This window comes from Drosophila novamexicana, unplaced genomic scaffold, assembly GCF_003285875.2.
Source record: "Drosophila novamexicana strain 15010-1031.04,08,12 unplaced genomic scaffold, DnovRS2.1 tig00000193-arrow-pilon, whole genome shotgun sequence".
NCBI lineage: Eukaryota > Metazoa > Arthropoda > Insecta > Diptera > Drosophilidae > Drosophila > Drosophila novamexicana.
The window spans coordinates 7,272,811-7,295,999 of NW_020824787.1; the positions used below are offsets into that span (position 1 = coordinate 7,272,811).

At 38.1% G+C, this 23,189-nt stretch overlaps 1 protein-coding gene across 3 annotated transcripts in view; it reads right to left on the reverse strand.

Annotated features, from left to right (window-relative positions):
* Positions 1–1,760: 1,760 nt before the first annotated feature.
* LOC115759001 (zinc transporter 2) overlaps positions 1,761–23,189 on the reverse strand; it is a 34,029-nt gene continuing 12,600 nt past the window's right edge. For all 3 annotated transcript variants that reach the window (XM_030699805.1, XM_030699806.1, XM_030699807.1), the window contains 3 exons: positions 4,241–4,772; positions 2,694–2,841; positions 1,761–2,288 (listed from right to left, as the gene is read on the reverse strand). In XM_030699805.1, the coding sequence (XP_030555665.1) occupies positions 2,143–2,288; positions 2,694–2,841; positions 4,241–4,772 (826 nt within the window). In that variant the 3' untranslated portion in view covers positions 1,761–2,142. The remainder of the gene's footprint in view (positions 2,289–2,693; positions 2,842–4,240; positions 4,773–23,189) is intronic.

Below are 23,189 nucleotides of genomic sequence, written 5' to 3' on the forward strand. Positions count from 1 at the left end.
TTAGTTAGACGGCACGGTTGGGGTTGGCGGGGGAGGTGCGAGTTGCTGGCTAAGATTTGCGGCATTTGTTGCTCGGCTGACGTTGACCCCCACCGCGGGGCATGCTTAAAGCATGCAAAGCTGTCAACAAATTGGCGCCGATTAGGCTCCAACGCCCACGTTGTGCGACCGCCCGCTCTTGTTTGTTGGCCCACGAATTCAGACATAATTTGAAGCGCCGCCGGCGCCGGCAACGTCAGCGCTGGCATCGGCTACGGCTTTGGCAACTGTCGCTTACGCAATGGCCGCATGTCAAATTATGCATGGGCTTTTTGCAGTTAGGCGAATGGAGGGGAGTGAGGCGCCGCCCAGGTGAGCCGCTGTGGCCAGCTTTACTGCAGCTTGCGGCGTTAGCTGCCCGCTCCATAAATTGGCATTAGTGGGGCTTGGCTGGCACACTGTATGCATATACGATATATGTGTAGAGAGGCAATGGCTACCTTCCCCCTCCCCTCCTCCTCTGCCCCGCTGCAGCAATGCCGCTTGATGCAATTTTTGTGCAACGCCAGCGGCAGCTTAATAACTTTTATGCGTGTTTGCATATCGGCAAATGCATCGAACTGATGGAACATTTTTCCGAACAGACAATTTGTACAGTGGTTCTGATATCTATGGGAATTCTAGGTCAATGTATAGATATAAAGCGATAGATTGCATTCGACATTTGTTAGCAAATCATATGTACATTTAAGCAAAATAGAGCTTGATTAGGCTGGCAAATACCGCTAAGAGGCAAACATACTATATGAAGCCAAGCCGAATATATCGTTTGTTGAAAGAAATTTTATTGTCTTTTTATATTCATATCTTTGAGCGTTAAGCTACAAGCAAAAGATTGAATAGATATGCAATATATTTGAATACCTTATTTTTGATAAAGTTAACTAAACTAACTATATGATATAGTAGTACCCATTCCTCTAGAAGCCATATAATACATAAAGGTACTACTCCCAAAGTACTTTAAATTAAGCTGCTCGTCAGGAAGCCATATAATATATAAAGATATTACTCCGAGTTCTTTCATATAAAGGATTCATTTCATTATATATGTTGAAAATAAAATGTTAGATTGATCATAACAAAAGTGAATTTTGTCACCGTTTCTTTTTATAAAAGCGATAAGATATAGTCTTCAGGTCGAATATATCTAAACTAAAAGACGGAAGGACTAGCTCCTAGGGCATAGAAACAGGCAGAAACAGACAGACGATTTACTTCATGAGCACTTGTATAGCTTGAAATTCGAGTATTTGTTCGAATATTATTTTCATAATAAAATATTATAATTAAAAGAAAAAATTATTATAATATACTTATTTATTATTATTTATAACATTACTTACCCCACTTATTATCCATTTTTTTCTTTTCCATTTTCTTTCTCTTATCCATTTATGACTCACTTTCACTTTCTCGTTGAAAAGTTTCACTATAACATCTCCATGGTTATATTATTTTCAATTTTTGTAATTATAGTTGATTGTTTTTTCCATATTTTTTTAATTATTGAGTAAATTGTAATTAGTCAAATCTCTCTCTCACAACATCCATGGTCACATTAATGTGACTAAACGCCCATGGTCACATTAATGTGACTAAACGCAAACACACACCGTAAAAAATATAGTTTATATTTTAACTATGTTTTATCCAACGATCCTTTCTTTCACTAGCAGAATTCCAGTTAAAATGATATTTATTTTATTGACGTTTATTTTTGGCCAAAAATCTAAATATTCTAAACTTCAGAGTTTTTGTTGTATTTATGTTATTGGCAGACGATCCAGTGAACCACTGTGTTTGAAAATATGATGAAAATGTTAATATTATGTGACGTGATGGAAAACGTGTCGCATTATATTTACGATTATTGTCTCTCGTCTGCCCAAAGCCAACTGATGTGCACTTGTTTGCACTTTACATAGTCTGTGTATGCGTGTGTGTGTGTAAAGTAAAGGCGTGTGAAGAGGGGGAGCTTATCTCATAGATACAGATACATTTTGGTAAGCGAATGTACGGGGTTAAACAGTATACGTGTTTGTGGCTTTACGAGCTAATTGAACAATAAACTTCAGTGAGCGCTTTCAATAATACATGTGGTTACTTCTCCGGCACCGAGCACTGGACACAGTTCTCCATTTCGGCCGTATAATCCTCAATTTGGATGGTCGTCTCGAAGAAATTGTAGCGCAAATGAACCGCTGAAGTGGCCGCATCGAGTATCTGCTTGGCATTGGCATTGGCCCCTGTAATAGAGAAAGAGAGACACAAGTTGAGTGAGAGAAACTGAGCAACGATTAGCGCAACGAATGCTGATAACATTGATGGGCGCCCCGCCGAAATTGGCCACTCTTAAAAAGCCATTTCAAAAATAATTAAGCTAATTGCGCGCGTTTGCCGTGGACATGATGCGATGCGCCTAACCCAACGGACAGCAGCAGCACCACCTCCAACAGCCCCACCAGCAGCAGCAGCAACAAAAAACAACAGCAACGAATCCATTGGGATAATTACCATGCCGAGCACACACAGTCGAAAATACACACATGTAGCTACCCCCCCACACCACACGCTCTCCCCTCCCCATCCCACATACACTCTTTCAGCTTTCCCAGTAGGTTTGTTCGGGTTGATTCCCCGAGGCTACTCACCAATGGCCAAATGCGCAGATAGGGCCACTTTATTAATGCTCAGAGCCCAGATGCGCAAATTGTGAACACGCTCCACGCCTTCAATGCGCTGGAATATCTGCAATACCTCGGCATAATGCATATAATTCGGGGTGCCCTCCATTAGAACCTACAAAAAAAAGCAAGTAATAGAGTTAAATTACACTAAATGCAATAGAAATTATAATATATATAATTAATGTATAATAAATAAATATAATATAATAAATTATAATAGAATACGATATTCTTAGAACATTTTAAGTCCATATACATTTAAATAAACAGAATATATATATTTCAAAATTGCAATAATAATAAGCGCGAAAAATCAAACATTTGAGCTATAATATACATTATTTCCTAGCCAGCTTTAAGCCCATAAAAAGTTAAATAAACAAGAATTGTATTCTGCGAAATTCCAATAATAAAATATATACTATATTAATATTCATTAAACTATATTTTATATTTGGAATATAAAATTATATAATTCCTAAGAGAAGCACAAATGTATTTACGTATTATAAATGTTAAAGAAAGTTCTCTTTAAATGCACATAAATTTAAAATTTTTATTATTTTATTTAATTTTAATTTATTTGCTATTTTAACAGATTTTGTAAAAAACCTATCAAAATTATCTTTTAAAAATATTTTACGTAAAATGCAGTAATCTTTTCGATATTCTTGAAGTTATTAAATTTTAAATATGTCTTTTCTTTTCTTTCTTCTAAACAAATAAACCTTCAACAAATTTTATTTATATATGAAATGTAAATTAGAATTAAATTTTCAATAGACGGAAGCTGGGTAAAAAATTAACATCTAACACTTAAATTTGGACAAGGCCGGGTAATATCTGCTAGTATAATATATTTTTGCATAATATAAAATAATGTAATGTAATGCAATACTGTTGAATTATTTAAATATACATATGCAATTTAGGCAGAAAATAAAAAAGTGTATGCAATTTGCAAAGCTTCATGCAATAAACAAGATAATTGTTCACGTAAGTAATTTTAGAATTTTAAAAGAACTAGTTGCACTAAAACTGTATAATTAACTATTTATGTAACTGGATGATTTCATTAAAGGGCAGATACAAAGTTAATGACAATAAAAATTAATTAAATTTAATTAATTGATTAGAGCAAAGCGAAATCAAACTCTAATTGGGCAAGCCACGAAGGGTAACCACAAATTATACTAGACAAATTTAGAAACTAAATAATGTTACTTACTAACGAAATTTTAAGTTAATGGTGTTTAAATAAAATAAGTATATATGGCTTCATTTTCAATAAGTATTTGCTAAATGTCAATGAATAGATGTTAAATAGAACAAACATATTCAAAATGGAAACATGGCATATGGTAAGTATTATTAAAGCATAAATTTATTATTCGAGAGATTTATTTAAGTGAAAAAATAAATATTATTTAAGCACAAGTTATTCAGTGCGCATTTGTCATCAACCTTTTATGTTTTTGTTCTATAAGTTTATTCGAAATGATTTTACTCACCAGCAGCGCATCCTTCATAATTGTAAATGTGGTGAAGAGCACAATAATGGAAAAGACAAACGTACAAATTGGATCGACAATTGCGTATTGTGGCCAAAAGAAGATCACGCCGGCGGCCACAAAGACGCCGACGCTTTGGATAACATCGCCAATTACGTGAATGAGAGCGGCCCGGACGTTCATGTTGACAGCCTCGCGGCCCACCTGGCCGCCATGATGATGGGCGCCAGGTGCCGTTTCCGCCAGGACGGCGGCTATTTCCAGATCCACTCCTGGATCCACAAATTTGGCATTCTGATACGAGAAACTGGGCAGACCAGCGGCAGGCAATTCGGCATCCTCCGGCTCGAAGGCGACGCCGCCTTCGATGCGTTTCGTGGGCGATGCGGCACAAGGCGTCGATGAGGCATTCACATGAGTTGTGGCCTTCTTATGCTTCTTGCCGCGCTTGTTGCTCTTTGAGCTGCCATGACTGTGGCCATGCCCGCCGCCCAAGCCGTGCGAGTGGCCGTGCTGCAGCTGCACGCCCATGCTGGAATGGTAAGAGAAATTGAAAACGTTATCACAAATATTTAATATACTTGAAAATGTTGCAAGCCTGGCGCCGCCAGTCTCCGGTGTATCCCACACACACACACACACACACACACACACACACACACACTCACTTACCCACCTTCATTCACCTGCCCGCGGACCATACGGCCACGAGACTCTGGCCGCAAAACAAAAAACATTCACAAAAACAACAAAAAAAATTAAAAAGAAACTTTTTCGGGCATGCGGCCGACGCTTTTGCATTGTTTGGCATTTTATTTCAGCCTTTTAATGCAACTGCAGCCATATAGCCAAGCAAACACACTGTGCACAGTGGTGCTGAAGAGACAGAAATAAAAACCACAAAAACACCTCAATTATAATCCAATGGGAAATATATAAGAATTTACATCTGATTAAATGTTGCTATTGGTTGTTATATTAATTTTAAATATAACTAATATTTTTATTAGTTTCTTTATTATTTTTTATATTTTATTAATATTTTTACTTATTAATTTTACTACCATTTACATTTTTGATGAATTCATACTAAAATGAAAATATATTAATATTTTATTTATAATATTAATTTTGAATTTTATATTTTTCGAATTAACCCTAATTCTTGATCTTGATTCCAATCTGGTTCAGTCCTATTATAAATAAAAATCTACGATTTTCCATAACAAAGCTCTTTAGTATTAAGCTCTTTAGATTTAAGATATTGGTTAAATCATATACAAAGCAGAATTTCCCTCAAGTCTTAAAATCTAACACAAGTTTAAGCAAGCAGCAATTGAATGGCCTTTGGCTCAGGTTTTAGCTATTTTAAATTTTATAATTTAATTGAATTGAAAAATGTTTAAGATTATTAAGATTGTCACACTGTAATGCCGTGTATTGGTGCTCTGTGTACCGGAAGGTGTGCGAGCCGCTCGACCGCCCATTCAACTAGGTCCGTCCGTCCGTCCGTCTGTCTGTCCGTCCGTTCGTCGGTCCGTTTGGCCCGCTGCTGTGGATCCGGATGCACCGTCGCATGCAAATACAAATGTATTGTCGAAAATGGCGACCGGTTTACTAGCCCCACACCCACACACACCCACAGCACACACACACACATTCTGGAACATCTCTGTATGGCCAACCACCCCCGGAGCGATATGGTGGCTCGGTGACCGGCTGGTTGGATGGCATGCATCAGGCAGTTAATAGCTCGGCACATTGACTTTTTATTCATTTTAAATGCTCCGACATTGCAGATTTATGGGTTTTCTATTTGGGGGAAAAAGGCCATGACCAAAACTCTACCAGCGAGCAATGCCTGCCGCCCCATACCCATCCCCCCTCTGATCTGTGGCTGTACATAGCTCTCTGCCGGCTGCACTTAGCCGGCTTTTTGGAAACAATACAATGCCAGTCCGGGTATCAATAAATAAACTGGCATAAATTACGCACAGGCCAATGACACACACACAGAAACACACACACACACACACACACACACACAATGAACAGCGTCGTTTGCGGCTAATTGACGTGACGTCATAGTTGACCCCAAGATACCATTGCGCAATCAAAACAAACTACTTTTGGGTATTAAAAGTGCATACCAAAACTTCAAATTAAAACACTTTCCCTTCTCAAAAACAACAGTGTCAAAAATCGCATGAAAAAACTTGCTGCACTCGTGTGTAAATCCGGATAATACTGAAAGGGATATTTAAACCATGCTCTGGTCAAAATAATTGCTTTTTATAAAAAATCATATTACACACTCTTTGAGTGCGTTTCCGAAAAAAAAAAAATATCGTAAAAATTATTCAGTATATTAATTCGATATGTTTGAATTTTAAAGAAAATAAAATAAAAAATATTGTATGTACTTTTTTGCATAGTTAAAATATGGATATAGAACATTTCACAATATTTGTATGAGCACCTCAACATGTGCAACAAGCGGCTTTTCATATGCCCTGTTCACAGTTTGCAAACAGTTGAAAGGGGCCAATGTGGCTAAGTCATTTTGGGCGTAAGGATTCAAAGCTTTAAATTTCGAGCATCGTTTTATTAGCCTTACAGTTGCAACAGGTAAAGCAGGAGAAACTTATCACAGAGCCAATATGCTCGTTTTATACTCTATTCGCAAAGTGTGCGTTTTCAGTAGGTTAACTAAAATGATTAGCTAGCTTCATTGCGTTTTGACAATGTTTTTAATGAACTTTTTAGAAGTAAAATATTATGAATTTAAAGTAAAATCTACCTCATCTTAAAATTAAATTAAATATGTTTTTGGTAAATTGTTAAAGCTGGTTTAATTGAATCTGAATTATGCTATAAACACCGTATTTTTTTCAAAGCTTAACGTTTGCAATTCCCAACCAGTTAAAGCTTTAAAGACTATTTGCAATTCTAGAGTCGACAGTAAAATTCGCTTATGTTAAAGCCAAAATAGCACTAGCTATTTATCAAAATGCAATAGCATACAGAAATCCCGCTCATATTTAGGTATTCATATTTTGTTGTTTGTTTTCATAATATACAAAAAAAAATGTAGCTTGAGTCGAGCAGCTCAATATTAGCATTTGCGAAATCTTAAAAAAAAATTAACTTTCATATTTAAATCCAATTTAATTTTGTGCGCTTTTTATACTCTTGTAGAGGGCATTATAATGTTGTCATGGAATGTGTAATGAATAAAAGGCGACATCTTCAAGCCCATAAATTATATTTTTTCTAGTTCAGCATCAATAGCCGAGTTAATATAACCATCTGTCTGACTCTACGTCCAACACGGCACTACTATATACATATAGCACTATATGAAGAATCGGTCGAAAAATAAGTTCCTGTATCGTAGCATATTGTGTTTTGCTAGCTATTTTCATCAAACTCAGCATTACGAGCTTCACTTTTCTCATATACCGTCCCTGCTAAACCGTAAGGCATATTTCAACAAGGGTATTAAATCTTCTGCCAAGTTAGCTTTACTTTATCGTTTTTTATGCTTTATTTCTTTCTAGATGATTTAATTCCTGCGCCTTTACAGTCTTCTTATTTTTGTTTCTTTTAGTATGCCACTTGAGAGTTATCAGAGTACTGAACCTGAGCTTGTTAGCCTGACAAGTCAATTTCATTTTCAATTTCTAGGAGCAGGCAGTGTTGGCGGCATTCCCTAGAAGAACAACAAATGCGGCCATAATTTGTCAAAAAAATCAACAAAAAAATAAGAGCACCCTCTCCTCCCACCACGCTTGAAGCACAGCTGCGTCGCAGTTGGCGCGTTGATGGCCACTAAATAAATTGTACAGGACAGGTCTTTGGTAACTGCTGGTATTTCTTCTTCGGCTGCTGCTGCTGCTTTTGGTGCTGGTCCTACTCACTGCCTGTGGCTACCACCCGTCACGCGGTCAACAACAGAAACAACAGCAACAGCAACAAGACCAAGGCTGCATGAAAATCCTGCGAGCAGGATTCAATGCCGAGCACATACGCTTTTTGACTTTGAACATCCGATTGCCAAGGCATTTGTTCAGAGCGTCAAAAGCGCTGCGAGCTGCGAGGAGATGCGTGTGTGTCCTCGAGCGCAAAAAATGCCAATGCTTGTGTTCTTGTGTTCTTGTTGTTATTGTTGTTGTTGCTGCTGCTGCTGCTGCAGGATTTCTAGTCATTCGTCTCGCTCTAACCATTTGGCGCCCCATTGTTGTTCCAACTGCGTCGCTGTAATTTGTAGCGCGCAATGAAGCATTTCCCTTGATTTTGCGGCATCTTTACTCGCCTCGTTAGTGGCCAACAAACGACAGCAGCCATGACAACGCCAACACCAGGACCAGGACCAGGACGCAGGACACAGTAGCAAGCACCAGCCAGCAGGACTAGCTAGCTCCTGGCAACAGCAAAGGCAATGGCAACGGCGACTTGCGCCTGGCAACATGTCCTGATTTAATTGACAGGAACATAAATATTAGCGCATATCTTGGCTGACGCACCCCGCTCACCACCTTGTCGCAGCACGCCTCGGCGTATGTGACTGGGACAAAACCATGGATGTCGGGGACATGTCAACCCCGACTGAGCAGCAGCAGCAGCTCGTTAAGCTGTCGCCCAGTGAAACCGGACCAGCAACGGGCCACGTTTATTACGCTTCTCTTAATGCACAATTTTACAACCGAGTGTTGTTATTTATTTGCCCCGCACTGTTGTGCTCCATTGACAGACGTGCACGTAACCAGCAGCACCGAAAAATCAGCCAAAAGGCTTCATTCCTGAATACTATTCAAATACAATCATTGGGTAAATGTGAATGCACTCGAGGCATGAATCACTTCATTTAAATGCCAGTTAATTCATTTCACTTGCGCATCGATTTCAAAAAGTTTAATGAGTTGAGCGCTTCAGCTTAAAACTTTAAATGATTTACAATTTAAATTCCAAAAGGTCATTTAAAGTCAGAAATATAGATTTATCGTACAAAAAACACATTAAAACAAATCGGTTCTTAAATTTCCGATTAATAGCCGACGGTCTGCAGTTGCTTGTGCCATATTTTAACTATGTTATAAATATTATTTCTAATCTCATAATATAAATAAATGATAAAAAATGAAAATATAAGAAACATGCAATATTAATAATAATAAAAATAATAATAGTATTAATAATTCAAATATTCATAAATAAATTAATGAAATACAAATAAACAAGTAAAAGGTTCTAGTCAGGAGCTCCCGACTAGGGGATACCCTGAACCCTCTTTTTCCCACATTAAATGCATATATATATTCTATTTTAGAAGCTATATGTCAAGTTTGGTGACTCTAGTTTTTATTATTTACCAAAATTGCCCAAAAACAGGATATCGATATCGATTTTTATCGATTGCTTTGAAACGGAGTAAGTTATCGATTATCGGAAACAAACTCGATCTGCGCGGGAACTAAGAGCACCTGCATCTAAAATTTGAAGTCTCTAGCTCTTATAGATTCTGAGATCCTTGCGTTCATACATACGGACAGACAGACGGACATGGCTAGATCGACTCGGCTATTGATGCTGATGAAGAATATATATACTTTATGGGGTCGGAGATGCTTCCTTCTGCCTGTTACATACATTTGGATTTCGCACAAATACAATATCCCCTTATACCCATTTTTAATGGGTTCAGGGTATAAAAAGCCAAACTTCGTGGAATCGGATGAGATTTCACCGAGTTATGGGGGTGGTAAATTTTGACCCATGTCTATATACGAATCTTGGGGTAAGATTTGGACATGAATTTCGACCAAAAAATCGGTGTCGAGATTTGAATGCCAGATTAATCTAGAGGGAAAACCATGAAGAAAAATCCAAACTTCGTGAAAATCGGATGAGATTTGGCCGAGTTATGGGGGTGGTAAAATTTGACCCATGTCTATATACGAATCTTGGGGCAAGATTTGGACATGCATTTCGACCAAAAAATCGGTGTTCAGATTTGAATGCCAGATTAATCTAGAGGGAAAACCATGAAGAAAAATCCAAACTTCGTGAAAATCGGATGAGATTTGGCCGAGTTATGGGGGTGGTAAATTTTGACCCATGTCTAAATACGAATCTTGGGGTAAGATTTGGACATGCATTTCGACTAAAAAATCGGTATTCAGATTTGAATGCCAGATTAATCTAGAGGCAAAACCATGAAGAAAAATACAAACTTCGTGAAAATCGGATGAGATTTGGCCGAGTTATGGGGGTGGTAAATTTTGACCCATGTCTATATACGAATCTTGGGGTAAGATTTGGACATGCATTTCGACTAAAAAATCGGTATTCAGATTTGAATGCCAGATTAATCTAGAGGGGAAAACCATGAAGAAAAATACAAACTTCGTGAAAATCGGATGAGATTTGGCCGAGTTATGGGGGTGGTAAATTTTGACCCATGTCTATATACGAATCTTGGGGCAAGATTTGGACATGCATTTCGACCAAAAAATCGGTGTTCAGATTTGAATGCCAGATTAATCTAGAGGGAAAACCATGAAGAAAAATCCAAATTTCGTGAAAATCTGATGAGATTTGGCCGAGTTATGGGGGTGGTAAATTTTGACCCATGTCTATATACGAATCTTGGGGTAAGATTTGGACATGCATTTCGACTAAAAAATCGGTATTCAGATTTGAATGCCAGATTAATCTAGAGGCAAAACCATGAGGAAAAATCCAAACTTCGTGAAAATCGGATGAGATTTGGCCGAGTTATGGGGGTGGTAAATTTTGACCCATGTCTATATACGAAACTTGGGGTAAGATTTGGACATGAATTTCGACCAAAAAATCGGTGTCAAGATTTGAATGCCACATTAATCTAGAGGGAAAACCATGGAGAAAACACCAAACTTCGTGAAAATCGGATGAGATTTGACCGAGTTATGGGGGTGGTAAATTTTGACCCATGTCTATATACGAATCTTGGGGTAAGATTTGGACATGCATTTCGACTAAAAAATCGGTGTTCAGATTTGAATGCCAGATAAATCTAGAGGGAAAACCATGAAGAAAACACCAAACTTCGTGAAAATCGGATGAGATTTGCCGAGTTATGGGGGTGGTAAATTTTGACCCATGTCTAAATACGAATCTTGGGGTAAGATTTGGACATGCATTTCGACTAAAAAATCGGTGTTCAGATTTGAATGCCAGATAAATCTAGAGGGAAAACCATGAAGAAAACACCAAACTTCGTGGAAATCGGATGAGATTTGACCGAGTTATGGGGGTGGTAATTTTTGACCCATGTCTATATACGAATCTTGGGGTAAGATTTAGACATGAATTTCGACCAAAAAATCGGTGTCGAGATTTGAATGCCACATTAATCTAGAGGGAAAACCACGAAGAAAAATCCAAACTTCGTGAAAATCGGATGAGATTTGGCCGAGTTATGGGGGTGGTAAATTTTGACCCATGTCTATATACGAATCTTGGGGTAAGATTTGGACATGCATTTCGACTAAAAAATCGGTGTTCAGATTTGCATGCCAGATTAATCTAGAGGCAAAACCATGAAGAAAAATCCAAACTTCGTGAAAATCGGATGAGATTTGGCCGAGTTATGGGGGTGATCAATTTTGACCCATGTCTATATACGAATCTTGGGGTAAGATTTGGACATGCATTTTGAATAAAAAATCGGTGTTCAGATTTGAATGCCAGATTAATCTACAGGGAAACCCATGAAGAAAAATCCAAATTTCGTGAAAATCGGATGAGATTTGACCGAGTTATGGGGGTGGTAATTTTCGACCCATGTCTATATACGAATCTTGGGGTAAGATTGGACATGAATTTCGACCAAAAAATCGGTGCCGAGATTTGAATGCCACATTAATCTAGAGGGAAACCCATGAAGAAAAATCCAAACTTCGTGAAAATCAGATGAGATTTGGCCGAGTTATGGGGGTGGTAAATTTTGACCCATGTCTATATACGAATCTTGGGGTAAGATTGGACATGAATTTCGACTAAAAAATCGGTGTTCAGATTTGAATGCCAGATAAATCTAGAGGGAAAACCATGAAGAAAACACCAAACTTCGTGGAAATCGGATGAGATTTGACCGAGCTATGGGGGTGGTAATTTTTGACCCATGTCTATATACGAATCTTGGGGTAAGATTTGGACATGAATTTCGACCAAAAAATCGGTGTCGAGATTTGAATGCCACATTAATCTAGAGGGAAAACCATGAAGAAAAATCCAAACTTCGTGAAAATCGGATGAGATTTGACCGAGTTATGGGGGTGGTAAATTTTGACCCATTTCTATATACGAATCTTGGGGTAAGATTTGGACATGAATTTCGACTAAAAAATCGGTGTTCAGATTTGAATGCCACATTAATCTAGAGGGAAAACCATGAAGAAAACACCAAACTTCGTGGAAATCGGATGAGATTTGACCGAGTTATGGGGGTGGTAATTTTTGACCCATGTCTATATACGAATCTTGGGGTAAGATTGGACATGAATTTCGACCAAAAAATCGGTGCCGAGATTTGAATGCCACATTAATCTAGAGGGAAAACCATGAAGAAAAATCCAAACTTCGCGAAAATCAGATGAGATTTGGCCGAGTTATGGGGGTGGTAATTTTTGACCCATGTCTATATACGAATCTTGGGGTAAGATTTGGACATGAATTTCGACCAAAAAATCGGTGTCGAGATTTGAATGCCACATTAATCTAGAGGGAAAACCATGAAGAAAACACCAAACTTCGTGGAAATCGGATGAGATTTGACCGAGTTATGGGGGTGGTAATTTTTGACCCATGTCTATATACGAATCTTGGGGTAAGATTTGGACATGAATTTCGACCAAAAAATCGGTGTCGAGATTTGAATGCCACATTAATCTAGAGGGAAAACCATGAAGAAAAATCCAAACTTCGTGAAAATCGGATGAGATTTGACCGAGTTATGGGGGTGGTAAATTTTGACCCATTTCTAAATACGAATCTTGGGGTAAGATTTGGACATGCATTTCGACTAAAAAATCGGTGTTCAGATTTGAATGCCACATTAATCTAGAGGGGAAAACCATGAAGAAAAATCCAAACTTCGTGAAAATCGGATGAGATTTGGCCGAGTTATGGGGGTGGTAAATTTTGACCCATGTCTATATACGAATCTTGGGGTAAGATTTGGACATGCATTTCGACTAAAAAATCGGTGTTCAGATTTGAATGCCAGATTAATCTAGAGGGAAAACCATGAAGAAAACACCAAACTTCGTGGAAATCGGATGAGATTTGACCGAGTTATGGGGGTGGTAATTTTTGACCCATGTCTATATACGAATCTTGGGGTAAGATTTGGACATGAATTTCGATCAAAAAATCGGTGTCGAGATTTGAATGCCACATTAATCTAGAGGGAAAACCATGAAGAAAAATCCAAACTTCGTGGAAATCGGATGAGATTTGACCGAGTTATGGGGGTGGTAATTTTTGACCCATGTCTATATACGAATCTTGGGGTAAGATTTGGACATGAATTTCGACCAAAAAATCGGTGTCGAGATTTGAATGCCACATTAATCTAGAGGGAAAACCATGAAGAAAAATCCAAACTTCGTGAAAATCGGATGAGATTTGACCGAGTTATGGGGGTGGTAAATTTTGACCCATGTCTATATACGAATCTTGGGGTAAGATTTGGACATGCATTTCGACTAAAAAATCGGTGTTCAGATTTGAATGCCAGATTAATCTAGAGGCAAAACCATGAAGAAAAATCCAAACTTCGTGAAAATCGGATGAGATTTGGCCGAGTTATGGGGGTGATAAATTTTGACCCATGTCTATATACGAATCTTGGGGTAAGATTTGGACATGCATTTCGACTAAAAAATCGGTGTTCAGATTTGAATGCCAGATTAATCTAGAGGGAAAACCATGAAGAAAAATCCAAACTTCGTGAAAATCTGATGAGATTTGACCGAGTTATGGGGGTGGTAAATTTTGACCCATGTCTATATACGAATCTTGGGGTAAGATTTGGACATGCATTTCGACTAAAAAATCGGTGTTCAGATTTGAATGCCACATTAATCTAAAGGCAAAACCATGAAGAAAAATCCAAACTTCGTGAAAATCGGATGAGATTTGGCCGAGTTATGGGGGTGGTAAATTTTGACCCATGTCTATATACGAATCTTGGGGTAAGATTTGGACATGAATTTCGACCAAAAAATCGGTGTCGAGATTTGAATGCCACATTAATCTAGAGCGAAAACCATGAAGAAAAATCCAAACTTCGTGAAAATCGGATGAGATTTGGCCGAGTTATGGGGGTGGTAAATTTTGACCCATGTCTATATACGAATCTTGGGGTAAGATTTGGACATGCATTTCGACTAAAAAATCGGTGTTCAGATTTGAATGCCACATTAATCTAAAGGCAAAACCATGAAGAAAAATCCAAACTTCGTGAAAATCGGATGAGATTTGGCCGAGTTATGGGGGTGGTAAATTTTGACCCATGTCTATATACGAATCTTGGGGTAAGATTTGGACATGAATTTCGACCAAAAAATCGGTGTCGAGATTTGAATGCCACATTAATCTAGAGCGAAAACCATGAAGAAAAATCCAAACTTCGTGAAAATCGGATGAGATTTGGCCGAGTTATGGGGGTGATAAATTTTGACCCATGTCTATATACGAATCTTGGGGTAAGATTTGGACATGCATTTTGAATGAAAAAATCGGTGTTCAGATTTGAATGTCACATTAATCTAGAGGGAAACCCATGAAGAAAAATCCAAACTTCGTGAAAATAGGATGAGATTTGGCCGAGTTATGGGGGTGGTAAATTTTGACCCATGTCTATATACGAATCTTGGGGTAAGACTTGGACATGAATTTCGACCAAAAAATCGGTGCTCAGATTTGAATGCCACATTAATCTAGAGGGAAAACCATGAAGAAAAATCCAAACTTCGTGAAAATCGGATGAGATTTGACCGAGTTATGGGGGTGGTAAATTTTGACCCATGTCTATATACGAATCTTGGGGTAAGATTTGGACATGCATTTCGACTAAAAAATCGGTGTTCAGATTTGAATGCCACATTAATCTAAAGGCAAAACCATGAAGAAAAATCCAAACTTCGTGAAAATCGGATGAGATTTGGCCGAGTTATGGGGGTGGTAAATTTTGACCCATGTCTATATACGAATCTTGGGGTAAGATTTGGACATGAATTTCGACCAAAAAATCGGTGTCGAGATTTGAATGCCACATTAATCTAGAGGGAAAACCATGAAGAAAAATCCAAACTTCGTGAAAATCGGATGAGATTTGACCGAGTTATGGGGGTGGTAAATTTTGACCCATTTCTAAATACGAATCTTGGGGTAAGATTTGGACATGAATTTCGACCAAAAAATCGGTGTCGAGATTTGAATGCCACATTAATCTAGAGGGAAAACCATGAAGAAAACACCAAACTTCGTGGAAATCGGATGAGATTTGACCGAGTTATGGGGGTGGTAATTTTTGACCCATGTCTATATACGAATCTTGGGGTAAGATTTGGACATGAATTTCGACCAAAAAATCGGTGTCGAGATTTGAATGCCACATTAATCTAGAGGGAAAACCATGAAGAAAAATCCAAACTTCGTGAAAATCGGATGAGATTTGACCGAGTTATGGGGGTGGTAAATTTTGACCCATTTCTAAATACGAATCTTGGGGTAAGATTTGGACATGCATTTCGACTAAAAAATCGGTGTTCAGATTTGAATGCCACATTAATCTAGAGGGGAAAACCATGAAGAAAAATCCAAACTTCGTGAAAATCGGATGAGATTTGGCCGAGTTATGGGGGTGGTAAATTTTGACCCATGTCTATATACGAATCTTGGGGTAAGATTTGGACATGCATTTCGACTAAAAAATCGGTGTTCAGATTTGAATGCCAGATTAATCTAGAGGGAAAACCATGAAGAAAACACCAAACTTCGTGGAAATCGGATGAGATTTGACCGAGTTATGGGGGTGGTAATTTTTGACCCATGTCTATATACGAATCTTGGGGTAAGATTTGGACATGAATTTCGATCAAAAAATCGGTGTCGAGATTTGAATGCCACATTAATCTAGAGGGAAAACCATGAAGAAAAATCCAAACTTCGTGGAAATCGGATGAGATTTGACCGAGTTATGGGGGTGGTAATTTTTGACCCATGTCTATATACGAATCTTGGGGTAAGATTTGGACATGAATTTCGACCAAAAAATCGGTGTCGAGATTTGAATGCCACATTAATCTAGAGGGAAAACCATGAAGAAAAATCCAAACTTCGTGAAAATCGGATGAGATTTGACCGAGTTATGGGGGTGGTAAATTTTGACCCATGTCTATATACGAATCTTGGGGTAAGATTTGGACATGCATTTCGACTAAAAAATCGGTGTTCAGATTTGAATGCCAGATTAATCTAGAGGCAAAACCATGAAGAAAAATCCAAACTTCGTGAAAATCGGATGAGATTTGGCCGAGTTATGGGGGTGATAAATTTTGACCCATGTCTATATACGAATCTTGGGGTAAGATTTGGACATGCATTTCGACTAAAAAATCGGTGTTCAGATTTGAATGCCAGATTAATCTAGAGGGAAAACCATGAAGAAAAATCCAAACTTCGTGAAAATCTGATGAGATTTGACCGAGTTATGGGGGTGGTAAATTTTGACCCATGTCTATATACGAATCTTGGGGTAAGATTTGGACATGCATTTCGACTAAAAAATCGGTGTTCAGATTTGAATGCCACATTAATCTAAAGGCAAAACCATGAAGAAAAATCCAAACTTCGTGAAAATCGGATGAGATTTGGCCGAGTTATGGGGGTGGTAAATTTTGACCCATGTCTATATACGAATCTTGGGGTAAGATTTGGACATGAATTTCGACCAAAAAATCGGTGTCGAGATTTGAATGCCACATTAATCTAGAGCGAAAACCATGAAGAAAAATCCAAACTTCGTGAAAATCGGATGAGATTTGGCCGAGTTATGGGGGTGGTAAATTTTGACCCATGTCTATATACGAATCTTGGGGTAAGATTTGGACATGCATTTCGACTAAAAAATCGGTGTTCAGATTTGAATGCCACATTAATCTAAAGGCAAAACCATGAAGAAAAATCCAAACTTCGTGAAAATCGGATGAGATTTGGCCGAGTTATGGGGGTGGTAAATTTTGACCCATGTCTATATACGAATCTTGGGGTAAGATTTGGACATGAATTTCGACCAAAAAATCGGTGTCGAGATTTGAATGCCACATTAATCTAGAGCGAAAACCATGAAGAAAAATCCAAACTTCGTGAAAATCGGATGAGATTTGGCCGAGTTATGGGGGTGATAAATTTTGACCCATGTCTATATACGAATCTTGGGGTAAGATTTGGACATGCATTTTGAATGAAAAAATCGGTGTTCAGATTTGAATGTCACATTAATCTAGAGGGAAACCCATGAAGAAAAATCCAAACTTCGTGAAAATAGGATGAGATTTGGCCGAGTTATGGGGGTGGTAAATTTTGACCCATGTCTATATACGAATCTTGGGGTAAGACTTGGACATGAATTTCGACCAAAAAATCGGTGCTCAGATTTGAATGCCACATTAATCTAGAGGGAAAACCATGAAGAAAAATCCAAACTTCGTGAAAATAGGATGAGATTTGGCCGAGTTATGGGGGTGGTAAATTTTGACCCATGTCTATATACGAATCTTGGGGTAAGACTTGGACATGCATTTCGACTAAAAAATCGGTGTTCAGATTTGAATGCCACATTAATCTAAAGGCAAAACCATGAAGAAAAATCCAAACTTCGTGAAAATCGGATGAGATTTGGCCGAGTTATGGGGGTGGTAAATTTTGACCCATGTCTATATACGAATCTTGGGGTAAGATTTGGACATGAATTTCGACCAAAAAATCGGTGTCGAGATTTGAATGCCACATTAATCTAGAGCGAAAACCATGAAGAAAAATCCAAACTTCGTGAAAATCGGATGAGATTTGGCCGAGTTATGGGGGTGGTAAATTTTGACCCATGTCTATATACGAATCTTGGGGTAAGATTTGGACATACATTTCGACTAAAAAATCGGTGTTCAGATTTGAATGCCAGATTAATCTAGAGGCAAAACCATGAAGAAAAATCCAAACTTCGTGAAAATCGGATGAGATTTGGCCGAGTTATGGGGGTGATAAATTTTGACCCATGTCTATATACGAATCTTGGGGTAAGATTTGGACATGCATTTTGAATGAAAAAATCGGTGTTCAGATTTGAATGCCAGATTAATCTACAGGGAAAACCATGAAGAAAAATCCAAATTTCGTGAAAATCGGATGAGATTTCACCGAGTTATGGGGGTGGCAATTTTCGACCCATGTCTATATACGAATCTTGGGGTAAGATTTGGACATGCATTTCGACCAAAAAATCGGTGTCGAGATTTGAATGCCACATTAATCTAGAGGGAAAACCATGAAGAAAAATCCAAACTTCGTGAATATCGGATGAGATTTGGTCGAGTTATGGGGGTGGTAAATTTTGACCCATGTCTATATACGAATCTTGGGGTAAGATTTGGACATGCATTTCGACTAAAAAATCGGTGTTCAGATTTGAATGCCAGATTAATCTAGAGGCAAAACCATGAAGAAAAATCCAAACTTCGTGAAAATCAGATGAGATTTGGCCGAGTTATGGGGGTGATAAATTTTGACCCATGTCTATATACGAATCTTGGGGTAAGATTTGGACATGCATTTTGAATGAAAAAATCGGTGTTCAGATTTGAATGCCAGATTATTCTACAGGGAAAACCATGAAGAAAAATCCAAATTTCGTGAAAATCGGATGAGATTTCACCGAGTTATGGGGGTGGTAATTTTCGACCCATGTCTATATACGAATCTTGGGGTAAGATTGGACATGAATTTCGACCAAAAAATCGGTGTCGAGATTTGAATGTCACATTAATCTAGAGGGAAACCCATGAAGAAAAATCCAAACTTCGTGAAAATCGGATGAGATTTGGCCGAGTTATGGGGGTGGTAAATTTTGACCCATGTCTATATACGAATCTTGGGGTAAGATTTGGACATGCATTTCGACTAAAAAATCGGTGTTCAGATTTGAATGCCAGATTAATCTAGAGGCAAAACCATGAAGAAAAATCCAAACTTCGTGAAAATCGGATGAGATTTGGCCGAGTTATGGGGGTGGTAAATTTTGACCCATGTCTATATACGAATCTTGGGGTAAGATTTGGACATGCATTTCGACCAAAAAATCGGTGTCGGGATTGGAATGCCACATTAATCTAGAGGGAAAACCATGAAGAAAAATCCAAACTTCGTGAAAATCGGATGAGATTTGGCCGAGTTATGGGGGTGGTAAATTTTGACCCATGTCTATATACGAATCTTGGGGTAAGATTTGGACATGAATTTCGACCAAAAAATCGGTGTTCAGATTTGAATGCCAGATTAATCTAGAGGGAAAACCATGAAGAAAACACCAAACGTCGTGAAAATCGGATGAGATTTGACCGAGTTATGGGGGTGGTAAATTTTGACCCATGTCTATATACGAATCTTGGGGTAAGATTTGGACATGCATTTCGACCAAAAAATCGGTGTCGAGATTTGAATGCCAGATTAATCTAGAGGGAAAACCATGAAGAAAACGATAAAATTCGTGAAAATCGGATGAGATTTGGCCGAGTTATGGGGTGGTAAATTTTGACCCATGTCTATATACGTATCTTGGGGTACGATTTGGACATGAGTTTCGACTAAAAAATCGCTGTTCATAGTTGAATGCCAGATTAATCTAGATCCACGTTTAGATCCATTTAGTTTTATTTTTCAGCAGCATACAACTTAGGAGAAGCGCATAAAGAAGGGAAGTAATTCAAAGAAATCAAATAAAATTGTTAAAACAAGCTGGAATATTTCATAGCTGTCAATTTACTTGGATTGCAATAAATGTTTTTGCATTACATTAAGTACAAAACAATAAAGTTGAAGCTTACATTTCAGCCTTTTGGCAAGATTACCATCCTCAAGCCCTGGGAACAATTTAATGTATAGAAGTTGCAAATGTTTTTGGACTAAATTATAAACAAAACACTTCATCCAAACGTTTAAAATATTAAATTTTTTTGAAAGCCTATAATCATCTAAAACTGGAAAGCTTCTTAATCTATCTATAATTCCCACTTTAATAGCTGTTCGAACCTTAGGTTTACTTCACATAAAACTTAATTGCAGATGTTTTGCACTTTGTGCGCATACGAGTATCAATTGTTCAATAAGTCATTATATTAGCCTCTGGCTGGTTTTAAACTTATGCGTACAGATTGGTTTTGAACTACATTTAAGGGAATGTGGCAAACTTTCAGTTTAGTTCGGTAGCTTAGGGGTTTACAATCAAATTAAGATCCAAACTATCCAAAACTTTCACGGCTAAAACTAAGCGCTAAAATCTCGCCACTTGCTCTCTTCTCTTCTCTCTCTCTCTCTTTTGCTCTCTCCCTCTGACTATATTTTTCTCGGCACATTCCACTCTCCCAACCTACGCGTCATTCTCATATTTCAGCTGGTTTCGCTAATGTCCCACCTGCCATTTACGGCTCTGGCCACGCTTTTGTGTGCATGCGTGTACCTGTGTGTGGTTGAGTGCGTGTGTGTGTGTGTGTATGTGTGTGTTCCTAATGGCCGTTTTTAACGATGTGGAATCGTCGACATTGCCACTTTAAGCTGCCACTCTGAGCGGCTGGAGGTAAATCTAACAAAGCCCCACGCAAAAGTTGTTGCCTTCCTTCTGGCTTTTGCTAATTGAACTTAAAACTCGACAAACTCTTAAATGAAACTAAGTAAAAAGCCTTCAAAAAGCAGCCACTGGCACAATACCAGCTACTACACCATTATGAATGGTCTGGCTAATCTTATGGGTTGACTTTCAGATACCCTACAGAAAGGCATAAAGTACTTCAGTTCAAATAACTGGATGTGAATATATATCTAGACTTAATGAAGTTGCTCGAAAAGGAAAAGAGTCTATAGAACAGAACTTAAGAGCTTTACAATTTTGGGTCAACAAGTGGAAGGCATTCAAAAAGTGAACTATTCTGAATCTGAATATACCCAACGAGAGTCCACATACCAAATTTGATGTCTCTAGCTCTATGCTAAAGAACAGCATTTATTATTATTGATTTTATGGTTTTCGCTATCAGCAGAAGATGTAGCTATGGCATTGCTAGATCGCCTCGATAATTGCTCCGGAGCAAGAATATGTATACTTCATGCCATCTGAGAACTCTTCTTCAGCCCGCTAATAAAATTAACAATATTATTCACAATATTCACAACTTCAACAGGCTATACTAAATATCTAACAGTTTAAAATGTATCTTTAATTTTCAAGTAAATAATTGGCACAACTAACATACCCTTTTCCAACACTCTTTCTTGTTACAGAACACTACAACGGGATATTACAACAATGGCAACAATTACAAAACGAGCTTTCGAGATCGCATAACAGTAAAAGGTGACCATTTAATTTCGCTGCTCGACGTGCAACCAAACGCATTGGTGGCCAGTGGGAGACAAGTTAAGCCCCCGCGTTGACTTGACTTTCCATTCTGATGGCCTACCACCCCGACCGTACCTAACCGAACCGAGCCGGACTATTGCCACGCCCCTTACTTAGGAAAAAAGCGCTCGGAAAAGTTGCTGTTGCTGCCGCTGCACGTTTTTCACAATCAATTCACGTAATCAAACAATTCAAGTGGCAAACACTGAAAATGCCAACGTCAACTGGAAAATTTGCGCTACTACCAACAACAACAAGACCAAAAGGGCATACAACGGCGGGTCGCCGCACACACACACCCAACCACCCAAACACATATATACATACACACTCACAAGCATGTGCCGAGCATTGAAACGTTTCGATTTATGCGCCAAAAACTATGCTTCGACAGCCACAGGAACGAGCAGCATGCGAGGGGGGGGGCGAGTTGCAGGCGAGCTGAATAAAGACGTTGAGGAGCTTGAGGGAGGGGGGCCTGATGGCTGAGGGGTGTGCCAAGTGGCAGCTACAGTTGCAGGTGCTGCATACGATGCAATCAAAACAAGCAAAACAAACAAGCCTCAAGACAGCCGACGAAGCAGAAATACTCTACTTTAATGAAAGTAATCGATGAAATATCGATGAAACGTTCGAGAACTAAGGAAAGCTTCAAAAATTAAATTTTATAAAAGTGCATTCAAATAAGCCCAGCATGCTGATAAAATGGTTGTGATTATACATTCTTAGGCTGTATATAGCTAATATGAAGACTATGAAAATCGATAAATATCGATAACATAATTGTCAAATACAAGTGAACATAAAATTAAAAAAGCGTATTTAATATTAAGATTTGGTTTGCTAGGAATTTCACCAAAAATCGTATATATTAAATTATTTGAATAATTGAAAAATCGATTTTAAGTAATCGATATCTTAAAAAAATTAAATAACTGAGTAATCGATACGACAATAAATGTACGCAAAATTAAAAACGCTATTCTAAATGAAAATAAACTGGTAATCGATAACACGATAATTTATTGAAAACCGATAACATAATAAACTGATATTTGGCATATATAACTACATTGTTCCACTGTCAATTCAATTAGTTTGAACTTTTAAGGCAGGTAAATCACATCGTAAAATTATTATACCCTTTTAAGAATAAATTTTTTAAAAAAGCATGAGTAGAGAAGAGCTCCACCTTGGGACAAGCCCAACACAAACACAAGCAAAAATCGT